Source organism: Sardina pilchardus, chromosome 2, assembly GCF_963854185.1.
Source record: "Sardina pilchardus chromosome 2, fSarPil1.1, whole genome shotgun sequence".
Lineage (NCBI taxonomy): Eukaryota > Metazoa > Chordata > Actinopteri > Clupeiformes > Clupeidae > Sardina > Sardina pilchardus.
Genome location: NC_084995.1, coordinates 21,289,558 through 21,302,960, shown reverse-complemented (window position 1 = coordinate 21,302,960; position 13,403 = coordinate 21,289,558). Strand labels below are relative to the sequence as shown.

Here is a 13,403-nt window from a genome sequence, read left to right as displayed (position 1 = left end):
AAATCACAGGCAGTGAGAGATGAGGACACCTGAGATTCTGCTGATTCTGACACCCGAAGAGCACATTCTTATTTGTCCTGATGGAAACGTCAAACTGCACGACTGCCTTAACTAGTTTGACATGCAAATGCTAATCCTAATGAATTATGACTCCAGGAAGTCACAGGTGGTGAGAGTGGTTCTGCTAATTTAGTATGCTGCAAAGCTGAAGTATTTACTGAGACTGCTAATTTAGCACCTTGAAAAACACATTCTTTATTTGCCCTGATGGAAACGTCAAACTCTGTGACTGCCTTAACTTGACATGCAAATGATAATTGAATCATAATGAATTATGACTCCAGGAAGTCACAGGTGGTGAGAGAGGTTCTGCTAATTTAGCATGCTGCAAAGCTGAAGTATTTGTCCTGATGGAAAAGTCAAACTGCATGACTGCCTTAACTGGTTTGACAGGCAAACATCGGTGTTGAAACAGGAAACATACAGACAAACTAATTTGTTGTTTCCACAATATTCCGACCAACATCTTCCATGGCAGTTGGAAGGTTTGTGATTACAGATCTAAATTGATTATAGGGTGGTGAAGAGTACATTTTTACAGTGCAAGATTATTCCATGAAGTAGGGGAATAAGAAAGCAAAAGTCTGACTTTCCTAGCTCAGAATGAACATGAGGAACCTTGAGCATCAAACTGTCATTTGAGCTGATCTGATAAGGACCAATATTGCTGTGTGTGGCGCGCACGCTTGTGTGTCATGTGAGGTTTCATATGAGGCTTGTGCATGGGGATTTTCCAAAAACTATTGTTTAGTTGTATGTGAACATTGCACCATTAATATAAAATCTTTTATTCCCAACTTTCAAACATGTTTCTTTGTTATTAGCTTTTGAATGTCATACTTTCACAAGCTTCAATTTTGTGAATGACTTTGTATTTTAAGGACAGAGTGCCATTGCCTTCCTGTTTGACTTTGTGGAAACATTTCAAGACCCTCATCCTGGGTTCGGAGTTCTTGACAGTCGGCCTTTAGCCAGTAAGAGTTTCATATTTCTCTCTAGGGTCTGACAGAGAAAACACACATGATTTAAGATATTACAAAAAACCTGGTGTTTCAGCTGTCATACTCTCTTTTCTTTTCAGACACAAATGCCACCTTGCTGCTCTATGTGACTGAGGCTGACTCTTTGAGAGTGACTGAGGTGGCTCTGGTAACCGAATTCGGGGCAACAGTGGTTGCAGCAACTCTTGAAGAGATAGGAGGGGGTGGCTACTTAGCCTCTGTGGACATGGTGCCAGCGGAAAGTTTTGCTGTTCAGCTGAAGGGTGTGATCGTCGGAAACTCCAATTCATCACTGGAGATCTTTCAGAGACAGTCCTCCACCCAGCTCAGGGCCTCGGGGCTGATCGTCTCGGTAAGACGAGCCCAGAGTCGTAAGGAAGGAATGAATGGATGAAAGAATTTGAATATCTTAGATGGAAATTGAATAACACGAGGATGCACATTATATCCATTCATTGTTGTTTTTCTTTTATTTGACATCAAATGTGTGATTGTTTCTCAGTCTCAGACAACAGCTACACTGAAGCCTGGGGTTGCTCTCGCCATCCCTTTCAGCATAGACTCTAATGCCACCGGTGCCTTCACCATCCAGGCGAGGAATAACCGCAGGTTCAGCTCATCTTTCCCCAGCAGTGTGACCCTAGATGCTGGAGGTCATGCTGAGGGCACAGTGACCCTCACAGCTCCGTCAGGCACCCCCTCAGGCACCGACGTCACGCTGACTATCGTGGCCGAGGCTCCTGGAGGCTCAGACTTCAACTATGTCGTGCTGCGCCTGACAGTCTTCTCTGAAGTAAACATGCTTTGACCTACAGCAGTTTTAAGAGCTTTGAAAGTATGTTAGAATGCTAGTTTTGAATGTTTTTTCTTTAACCCTCCTGTTGTGTTCGTTTCATGTTTACTAGTGTTATGTTCCCATTCAAAGATGACCGCTGCAACTTGTTATAAATCCATAGTAACACCTATATTATCATTGTATCAACTACCCAAGTTCTATTGGACTATGGCTTGCAGGTCAAGCAAGTCAGAAAGGGAGAAATCCTATCAGATATTGGAAAGGTTCCAGTGGGGGCTAGAAGCAAAGAGGGTTTGTGAGGGTGTGTATGTACAGCAGCACAGATAGTCCATTTGATCAATAGGTATGTGCCTGGACTCAATATCATACACTGACCATTTTCTCATCCATTCATTTCTAATGGCCATGGGTACATGGGTGCTGTAAAGTTAAATAAGACACCCAAATTGTAGAAAAGGATCGAAGCTTATTTGCTATCATCACTGTGTTCAGATACCCTGTGTTAACAACGTCTTGGAGCCTCATGATAGTCAGAATAAATTAGCAATAATTTAGGTATTTTTGCAGACAAATTGTAAATCAGGAGGCTTAAATGTAATGAACAGTATCTTTACTGTAGTTTTACCTTGTGGTGTTTCCTCTTTTCAAGGTGACCGATATCTTCCCTCCGGTTTGCCATGTGACTGATGTTAGCGCAGAATGCACAGGCAACTGCAGCCTGTCGACTTGGCAACTATCCGCAAACCTGACAGACGGCTACGGGACTGGTATCGAGAGCATCACAGTCCGCCGGGGCAGCGGCACCCTCACCACCACCGTGGTGACCGGTGCAGACGGACTGAACGTGACCCTGGCCTCTTACAGGGCTTCATGCTGCTCCGAAGAGGTGGAACTGGTGGCTGTGGATGCGGTGGGGAATGTGGGCATCTGCTCCAAATCCATCAAGGTCAAGAGCCCCCCCTGTTTCTTACGCAAGGTCATCGCTCAGCTGAAACAAAAGTTCTGATGACATTTAGTGGGAGTTGGACCTGCCACAGAGGTGACGACACAATGCTTTAATGACGGGCCATGATGAAAAAAATATTGCGATTCTCAACCAGCCACTTAGCCAAAATCATCACATAAGAGGAACCATACCAAAATAGCATGGTTAAATGATTTAAACCATTTCACATTTTAAAAGGCTGTACTGCTGGCTCTACTGTAATATAGTGGCAAGCATATTATGATACAATATAGTAGGCTATCACTGTCTTTTTAGGTTTTACTTTAAGACAATATGGTCTGGCACAAGGTTCAAAATTCTTCTCCTAATAAAGCATGAGTGTTAATTTGCATAAAAAGTATTATATGTTTTTTCATCTAAACTTTTCATCTGTTATACATTATAGCATGAAAATCTTAGTAGTGTATCTAAACATAGATAAACTCCTTTATCAGATATTATCTGCAAATTGGTTTGTTTTCAAAAAAAACAACACATTTTTATATAGGTATTCTATAATAGTTAAATGTCAGTGAAATTTAAATAAATATTCCTGTCTGCATCAACAAAGAAGAAAAGTATTATTGTCTCTGTGTGTCTGCTGAGAACGGATGTTACCGTAATTTTAAAGACAGAATCTACCTACGACAGCTAATGGGATACTTGATTACCTTATAAGAACAGAATACATATGCCTATGTAATATGAACAATACATGAACAGCATACAGTATGCATACAGCATACAGCATACTTGTGCCATGTATGCTGTAGCAGTAACATGATAATAGTGGTACGAAATAATATATGTGCAGTGTATTAACAAAACATATTATAAGAAAAACAGAATAAATCTATCATTGATCATATTTAGTATGATCCATACAGACAGATACAGGTACGTGCAGTGTGGTAACATTATAGTGCAGAAACAGTAACACTAAGAGTAAGTGTATGTACAGGATGAATAGTAGAGCAGTAGAACATGGTTATGGATAAGTGTATACATCAATGGTGTTGAGAGGTTGTTGTCAGTGCACCACAATGTTGCTGGACCTCTTCCCTGTAGGCTGTCTCATCGTTGTTGCTGATGAGACCAATCACTGTAGTGTCGTCACTTGACAACGGTGTTAGAGCCATGTACAGGTGTGCAGGATGTGTGCTCACATCCTTGTGGTTTGCAGTTGTTGAGAGTGATAGTTGAGGAGGTGTGATTATCGAACCTTACAGACTGAGGTCTGTTGGTTAGGAAGACCAATCCAGTTACAACATTTTTTTAATAGCAAAGTTTTTTTAAGGTAGGTACTGTAGGTAGGTAGGTAGGTAAATTTATATATAGCGCATTTAATGTGCACAGAGTGCAACCCAAAGCGAGTTACAATAGCATTAGCATGTAATAGCATTCGTCACTATCATAATACAAACAACAATAACTTTCATTGATATAAAGTCATATTGTGTTATGATACTATTGCTTCCTAACTGTCTTCAGATGCATAATGTCTGTGTATGTCTTAAGATCAACAGGATGACTAAAGAGAGTGTGTATAGAAGCAGCCAGATTAGACGCCTTCTGAAAAGAATCACAAGGTCTATCTGGTATTCAAATATATGGAAAAGAAAAAATGTGATCCGTCCAGGTGAGCAGCCCTCCTGCCTCAGACCAACCGTGCTTGAGGTTTCAGCACATGTGCCCTGCCCACATTGCGTGGTGTCAGTGTGTAAGAGGTGAACTGTCCTACTCTCAGTGACAACATTGTGAAGAGGTCGGAATGGATTGAAGGTGCCAGAGACATACAGAGGTAGAGTATGAGGTGTTTTATAATATTAATGGTTGTTACGTGGTTAGGGGCGATGGTAGCATAGTGGCCAGAAAAGCTGTGCCCCTAAGCAAGGCACCTGAACTCAAGTTGGTCTGGGGAAACTGACCTTTGACATATGTGAGTCACTTTGGATGAAAGTGACAGCCAAATGAATGAAGGTTGCAACATATCGTATATAATCAGTTATTGGTATCTTTACTATTGTTGACATTGTAGAACTGGTTGACAAACATGCTTGTATACATTTTACCCCCATTTTGGTGTTGTAATCAGTTGGTTTTTTGGTATGTTGTATTTGTAAAATGTTCAATAGACAAACATGAAAACAAATCCTCTCAAATAAGAAGAGAAAGAAATACAAAAATGAATTTTGCAGAGTGAGGCACTACTAACAAAGGTGAGGATATAAAATGCACCCAACCCATCAGCTCCGCGTAGAGCATCAGATGATGAGGACTGATGAGAGAGAAGGGTGTTGTAAAGTGTTGAAATGGTACCTTTGAGGTGATGGTAATTTTGATACCAAAGATGAATGAAGACCCAGTCAGACCAATGGTAGGAAAAATCAGGAAAAGAGTTTTATTTACAATGATGCACACATCAAGGGAGAGACAGCATGACTTCACTCTAAAGATCCATCAGCTGCTCAACTAGACAAGGAAATAGTTGGGGTTTAAGTACTCAACACCAAAATATAGATTATCATACAGTAACAGTGGCAAAATCAGGAGACATCCAGTCTACTCTAAACAATGGCTGTTGATGCGAAACAGACAAGAATAAGTGATATCAACCCTGGCGCCTTCCATGTTTAGGAACAATAGGATATCAAGGTCATAACACAGGAGCATACTTTTAGTGACATTGGAATATTGGACATAATGCAGAACACTAAACCACATATTAGACAAAATGCTCTATTCCACTCTCTCTCAGAGGCAAGGATTAGTTTTGAGGATAGTGTCTATAAGGGTAGGGGGAGGGATTGCAGGGAAGCCAGGGAGGTGACTGCGAATAAAAACTAGAGTGAACTGTCCAAAGTAGGTTTGTCAGAGAGCCTTGTCAATCACAGAGGAAGTGGGTAGAGGGTTAGAGTGTACAGGGGTTAACACAGGGCTTAATTTGAGCCGGAACACACTGGAACATGTTCCAGCACCTCCTGTATGAAAAATGAATCACCTAAATGCCTCGTCAGCCCGCCGTTTACCCTGTTCAACCATACGTGAGGTCATGGATTGCAAAAGGACATAGTCAGAACTGCACTGGACAGGAGGAGGGCTTGTTCTGCTGCCTCCAACCTTGGTCTTGAGTTGCCAGATCCGGCACCTCACACTTTACAAATTAAGCACAGGTATAGTCTGCTGTACATTGAGTCCAGATCCTGAGGCAATTTTTAACAATCATACTATTTCATTACGCAGATGGTGATAAGCACAAAAGGAACATTAGAGATAAGGAACCACCTGAATCTTGCTCATACTGTATCCATGGTGGGGGTTGACTATCAATGCAGCAACAGTACAGCAAAGACCACCCAACTCCTTGGGTTTTTGAAGAGTTTATTTTTTTTATTCTAGGGACCTTTTGGTCTATCAAGCCAAGCGAATTAAAAAAAAATCTTTGGGTAGGAAAATATATTTACTGAAAAAGATTTAGGACACAAAAAGTTTAGGGCACACATTCATATTAGCACGGTTTTGTAACTCTTACCTCAGCTGAAAACATGGAAACACTTTCCCTTCACAGTCTTGAAGATGGATACCTCCTCACTACATATCATCACCCTTGCCATCCTCCTCTCAATGCAAAGTGGGACCCTGCAGGCCTTCACACTGATCTCCAGTAGCTCTCTGACCCATGGTCAGATCACAGAGGCAGGCATACTGAACGCCACAGCTAACGTCTGCAAAACACTGGTAGAGCAAGAAGGGGGAAATTTTGCCTTGCTGGTAAAGAAAACTTATTTTTTTCAGATATCGGTACAAAATCATTGCAGGAATGTCAGTCATCGCAAGTTACTGCAATAGAGCGTTAAACTTTAAGGTGACATTGAACATGTTCCCAAGAGCACACAGAGTAGTGCAGTGATGGTGTAGTTTCCAGGATATCTATACAATGTTCAGATAGACAGCTTAGCTTAACACTGTGTGCAATACTGATACCAGTTTATCAGGACAAACATGGTCTTCATGGCATAAAATCATAAATCCATTTTCAATTCACCCGTAGGCTACATGTGTCACAAATACATTTTCAGTTTCATTTTCAGCTCAATGCAGTTTCAGTTTCATTTTTAGTAATATGACTGCAGCACACTACTGCATGTAGCCTACTATGAAGAAAATGAATCATGATTCTGCATTTCTCTCCGTCCATCGCATAATCTTGGAACACCTTGTAAACAGTAAACAAACGTTTCTCAAAATGTTAAAATTTTGTTAAAAAATACATGTTGTAAATCAAAGCCACACTCATCCTCACATTCGACGAGTGCAGATGCATGTAGGCTATATTCTGCTTTAATAAAGGAAGGTTTAGTGGAATACATCTCACATGCAAGCAGATTCCTTCAAATGCGCCACTGACTATCAAAATACCAATGCACTGTTTGAAGTTGCACTGCTTGCTATTGAAGGGAACAAGTTACAACAGATATAATTTTCATTGGATTAAAGAATGTTACACCCAAAACACACCCATGACTGATTAAGAAAATAAGAGCAACCCTTTTGCGCCCAGCATTTGATCACAAAATCAAACCATTCAATTATTGATTATGGACAGGCCACGCCTTTAATGTCTGTAAACTTTGCGCTAAATAAAGTTTTGGCAGGGCAGAAATTCAAGGTGTTGTCTAATGCAAGTGAATATGGTTCACAGCTATTGCTGTTATAACATTGCCTGAAAAAAAAATAGATTAGATTACACAATTCAGAGGCACATTTTATTGTATTCCTTTGTCATCTGTGATTTGTTTTTACAGCCAGATCAACTGACAGTGGACTCTCTAGCAGAGGCCTGCCTTTTCACCGACTCAGTGAGGACCTTCCAGATAGCCATTAGAGTCATCAGCAGCAGAAATGCTGCGGTTGATATCGAGCGTCTCTTTAGTGAAGAGTATCACTTCGATGATGAGAGCTTCATCCTTGGAAAGGGTCTCATCACAAGGGGGTTGGCAACCATTAAAGCCAGCATAAAGCAAGGGAACTTCATATCAGCACAACTTACTGTGGGAGAAATTTTACACACTTTACAGGTGACTTGTTGAGATGAATGACTGCCATTAAGTTGCTGTTTGTATAATCGCGACACGTATGCTCATCATACAGAGATATCTAGACCAAGATGCATGTTTTATTTTCATGTCTGAGTCAATTAAGATATCAAGAAATATCAAATAAGATATTAAAATATATGAACACGTAATTTCAGGATTTCTACAGTCACAGCAACTGGATAGAGCTGGGAAACCTGTTTGCCTTCTCCAATCTACTCAGAGCAGACCTCAACATTGACAACATTGCAGGTACAGTGACCAATGACCATACACGAGGATATCATAATAACACAGTTAACATGAGTCTGTGTGAGTGAATAGAGAAGAGCATAATGTTAAATATGCATACTTTTGTATGATGTTTAAATTGAAAGCTTTTTTGTGTTTTTTTTCTGTCAGACAGCAATACACCAACATGCAGGAACTGCGTGGGTGATAACTGTGAAAACAATATCTTGGAGAATATCATCACAGAGAAGAAGCTAACTTCAGGATACTTCAATCTGTTGTCATCCTCCAAACCAGACGGTAACTTCTGTTAAACCAAATCCAGCGATTTTTCACAGATCTCATAGATGTTTCATGAGGTCACCAAGTAGCCTACTGTTGTCACAAAAAAACCCCTGAAAACAATTGGTTTTACCTCCCTTGAGTTCCAGCAGCTAAAGCAGCAAGGCAGCTTCAGCGCTACATCTTGGGGGGCATGTACTGTACGTGAGCCCCCGTGTTCATGCCCCAAGAGTGTAGCACTTAACCCCAAACTGCTCCCTAGACGCTGCAGAAATGACCACCCACTGCATCTCACTGTGTGTTCACTGCTCTTTCTGTGTGTGTGTGCCTGTTCAACCATGGATGGGTCAAATGCAGACAAAAAATATAATTATCTATCTATCTATCTATCTGTCTAACTTTGTCGTAAAGGCAAGTGCAGCCATGGAGGAGCTGTTGACCAGACCAGTGACAGTGATCCACGGGGTGGCATCAATAAGGACGCTGTGGACTCAGAGCACGGCTTCTTGCACACACAAGCTGCACAGACGGCCATCGCCGCTACCGCTGAGCTCCTCCTGGACATCAGAGAAGCTGCAGGGGATGCCGACTTCCTACGGTGGGCCATATTACAGTTATAGAACTGACTGCAATAGATTCCTCATGCGTGACTTTATCAATAATATTTCTGCTAGAATTTGCAGGGGTCACAGAGGATCTCCATATACATTCCATTTTAAACACTTGTACATACTGTAGTTGGCTGACATACATTATGTCTGCTTGCTAGGTTGCTGGGGATCAGTCGGTCATCTTCCTCCTCCTCCTCTGCTCTTTGTTTTGTGGTGGACACTTCTGCCAGCATGGCCAATGTGTTGGCTGAGCTAAAGACGGCGACTTCCTCAATCATCAACGTTTCCAACCTACCACCTGTCTTCATCTTAATCTCCTTCAGTAGCACTGGTGAGGTTCTGCGCTGCATTGATTGGCTTAACCATCGGTTTTGGCTACATATTGTAGATTTTTACGTCCAATGCATGAGATTCAGTCACATTTTTATGAGATGAGTTTATAGACCTCTGATAATTGCCTACATAAAGGACCTAAAGTTGCTTCAGATCTCGTTATATGGGCAAAGATGGTACCCACATCTCTTGGGCAAAGATGGCTTTGGGTCCTTTAAGGTAATTCAGAGGTCTAAAAGAAATGTTAGGTCAGTTCGACTACAAAATAGGTAATTTCCAGATTCCACTCCATCTCTCTCTTCCACTTGTTTTCTGTCACTCTCTTCACTGTCCTGCCTGATTAAAGGCATAAAAGCCCAGATATTGTAGCAAAACCAGCTGGTGATATGGCATACGTTTACTTCTATAGTGAAAAATATCCTCAGGAACAATGTTTGGAATCCATCTGAAAAGCCCCATGTGTTATTTCATATTAAGGGTTAGGGCCACTCCTGAGGACAACAGATGCAGACATCTTCCTGTCACAACTCAATCTCCTTTCGGCAAGTGGAGGAGGGAATAGCCCTGAGCCTGGACCAAGCTTGGAAGCACTTTGGGTACTGTTATAAGAGTCACAGACTCTCACCACTCATCCATACATTTGATGTTTATCAATCAATCAATCAATCAATCTACTGTATCTATCTATCTATTATAATATGTATATCTAACTCTCTTCCTCAGATGGCCCTCAGTGAAGCGCCTCCATCCTCTCAGATCTTTGTTTTCACTGATGCGCCACCTACAGATGCTCAGCTAGAGAGTACAGTGCTTGCTCTCATTGAGACCACTCAGACTGTGGTAAATGACCAGATTACACATGGGACAGATGTTCACCCACCATCACTCAATACTCCCATATAATCTTTATTTATGTATTTATTTATTTATTTTTCAAATCCGCTTTTGCAGGTTAACTTTTTCCTAACAACTGTCGGGAGGAGCAGTCAGCGGTCAAATGAGCTTTACCAGTCTCTGACTGAAGCCTCAGGTGGACAGGCCATAGTGATCACTGAGGAGCAGTTCCCAGGAGCTGTCACCATCATCTCTAATTCCATCCGCCCTGCCCTGGTACTGATGCCTGACTTTCCATTGAAGCGTGAGCTTAACAATGTCAGAATGCCCTACTTAGAAAAATTAACCTGTCCTTGTCTTTCAGGCAACAATACTCCAGGCTGTCAGGGACCCAGGAACTACTGAGACTTTCTCATTTACTGTTGATGACTCTGTTAAAAACCTGACCATGTACATCACAGGAAACTCGCCAGCATTCACCATCATTAGTGCCTCAGGTGACTGCATGACACTCACACTCAAAACATACTTTAAGTTTAAATAAGCCGTCCTTAGGGACCAGTTGTATGGCTATATAAGATATGATTATATTCCTATTTCCTATCAATCCCTTTACTGATTTACAGTAATTTAATATGACCATTTCCACTCATCTCAGGTGCATCACAAAGCAGCGGAACCTCAAGTGGCTCCTTAGGAACAATCCAGACAGAAGGGAACTTTATATTTGTGCTGCTTAACTCCCCACCTGAGAGGGGACAGTGGAGAATTAATATGAACTCTTTGCAACCATACACAATCACGGTTACTGGTAAAATGAAGGGGGGAAAAACAGTAATATATTTATTTTGTAAATTTTTCTAAGAAGATCTATCTTTTTATTCATTATGACTTTTTGTCTATGTCAATTTCTCAGGTGAGAGTGCTATAGACTTTCTTTACGACGTTGTGGAAGTTTTTCAGAGTCCTCTGCCAGGGTTTACCACTCTGGAGAGCCGACCCCCAGCAAGTATGAAGGCTTGTTTGGGATATTCATACATTTACAATCTATACCACATACATTATTTGAAGGTTACTTATCCCATATCATGTAATAAGATGGACTCTGTCAGTAGCTCTGATATTGTCAAAGATGTCAAGAATACTGATTAATATACTGAAAAGGAGACTTTCACAAGCTAAATTTTAGTAAAACTGAAACTGCTGCATGGTACCGCTTTGCATACAGTATGTCGAGTGCAGCTCCTGTTCTCTCTTTCACTCTCTTTCCTCTCTGTCATCCCCCAGGTGGAAATGTCTCTTTGTCAATCACCTTAACAGGGGGTTCCTCCATTAAACTCACTGATGTGGCTCTGGTGCAAGTGGCAGGCTCTGATGAGGTTAAAGGCACCGTTGAGGAGACAGACAGTGGAGGTTATCTGGTGACCACGACGAGAGTCCCAGCGGGAAGTTTCTATGTACAGTTAAGGGGAACAAACGAATCGTCAACATCCTCTAATAATGTCTTCCAGAGACAATCCTCCAACCAACTCAAAGCCTCCGCAATTTCTATCAAGGTCAGTTGCTTCACTTTTTTGTGTAGTTTAATTATGCTAGTTCTGTGCACAAAATAACTTACTTCAGAAGTTACAGTCAACATGTGATATATGGTCACTTTTTGCTCTTTGTACCAGCCTTTATCAGATAAATAATTTGTGACGTCAAGCAGTACTTTGTGATTGTTGTCACATGGTTTAACACTGTAATGTAAGGTTTACCTGTTCTCTCTGAAGGCTCAAGGGAATCTAAATTGGAAGCCTGGAACAAACCTCACCATCCCGTTCACCATGACAACAACCAACAGCACCGGCGGAAACGTCACCATCCAAGCGAGGAACAGCCGCGGCCTCAGCTCGTCTTTCCCCAGCAGTGTGACCCTGGAGGCTGGAGGTCGTACTGAGGGCAATGTGACCCTAACAGCTCCGTCAGACACCCCCTCAGGCACCGACGTCACACTGACCATCGACGCCGAGGCTCCTGGAGGCTCAGACTCCAACTATGTCGTGCTGCGCCTGACAGTCATTGACGATGTAAAACTTGTTTTTTTTCCCTTAACTAACCCTAAACTTAACCCATACATCATAAACTGTATCTAGTCAGTAATCCCTATAATACTCTCTATAACTAGACCTCTGTCATATACTCAGCTAACCATCACTGCTGGTTCATCTCCCAAAGGTGGCAGACATCACAGCACCAGTATGTCAGGTGGATAGCGTGAACAGCAACTGCAATGACAACTGCACTCTGCAGACGTGGAATTTCACTGCCAGTCTGAACGATGGCAACGGCACCGGCATCGATCGCATCACCGCCTCAGAAATTCTCGGGAACCTCACCACTAGCACACAGCCCGGGCCGGAGGGCTTCAACGTCACCCTGGCCTTCTTTAGCGCCCCCTGCTGCACCGAGGAGGTGAGGCTGGTGGTGGTGGACGCCGTGGGGAACGTGGGCTCCTGCACCATCAGGTCGGGTGGAGTGCAGCTCCGGTTCCCACCTCTGTCCCTCTGGGTCAGCATGGCCGGCCTTGTGTTATACAGAACTTTGAGTCGCTAACATCCAGGGATAGTAAAATGGTGTCATGTTGTGTTATTTAGTAACTTTAGTATTTTAAAATACTTTGTAGCCAAGGTTGTTGATAAATAAATTAATACATTAAAATACTATAAAGAACCTGGTATTCTGCATAATATGGGGGGGGGGTTATGGTGATTTAATATAATGCAGATTGGTTTGCATCATGTGGAATCTCATATGATAAAGTAATTATTGTGATGTATTATTAGCATTGTATTTCTAGCCTGGCTCCGCCCTCCTATGTACCTTCGCTCAATTTTCATTTCCCTTCAGTACGTCGTCTGGGTCTGCGGTATATTCGCAGGTTTTTCTCAAGCCAAGAATGCACAGTTCCAATCAACGAACAGAGGGAGTAGCTGAGAATTATGACGTTGAGGTTGTGCGCTTAACATGACATAGTATGACATGCGTCACGTCACTGGTTATGACGGATCCAGAGTGGCTCTGGGCAGATCCAATAGTTTTAACCAGGCTACTGTATTTCATCATGTTTCACACAAAATACATTGGTCCAAACTTTTGAACATGGAAAATGCAAGTCTGTACACTAAAAAATCA

The 13,403-nt window shown here is 41.9% G+C and overlaps 2 protein-coding genes across 2 annotated transcripts; both read left to right on the top strand.

Annotated features, from left to right (window-relative positions):
• The first annotated feature begins 530 nt into the window (after positions 1-530).
• Positions 531-3,207, top strand: LOC134101471 (uncharacterized). The gene is made up of 5 exons (XM_062555188.1): positions 531-545; positions 942-1,034; positions 1,142-1,413; positions 1,564-1,854; positions 2,507-3,207. Exons 3-5 carry the CDS (start codon positions 1,288-1,290, stop codon positions 2,861-2,863), a joined length of 774 nt encoding a protein of 257 aa, XP_062411172.1. The 5' UTR covers positions 531-545; positions 942-1,034; positions 1,142-1,287; the 3' UTR covers positions 2,864-3,207.
• A 1,347-nt stretch (positions 3,208-4,554) lies between these two features.
• On the top strand, positions 4,555-12,941 carry LOC134066381 (von Willebrand factor A domain-containing protein 7-like). Its single transcript, XM_062521709.1, has 16 exons — positions 4,555-4,643; positions 6,411-6,613; positions 7,648-7,920; positions 8,097-8,190; positions 8,341-8,469; positions 8,863-9,049; positions 9,221-9,393; positions 9,873-9,991; positions 10,119-10,235; positions 10,347-10,505; positions 10,594-10,726; positions 10,888-11,040; positions 11,146-11,238; positions 11,517-11,785; positions 12,002-12,298; positions 12,447-12,941. Exons 2-16 carry the CDS (start codon positions 6,419-6,421, stop codon positions 12,822-12,824), a joined length of 2,769 nt encoding a protein of 922 aa, XP_062377693.1. The 5' UTR covers positions 4,555-4,643; positions 6,411-6,418; the 3' UTR covers positions 12,825-12,941.
• Positions 12,942-13,403: the final 462 nt, after the last annotated feature.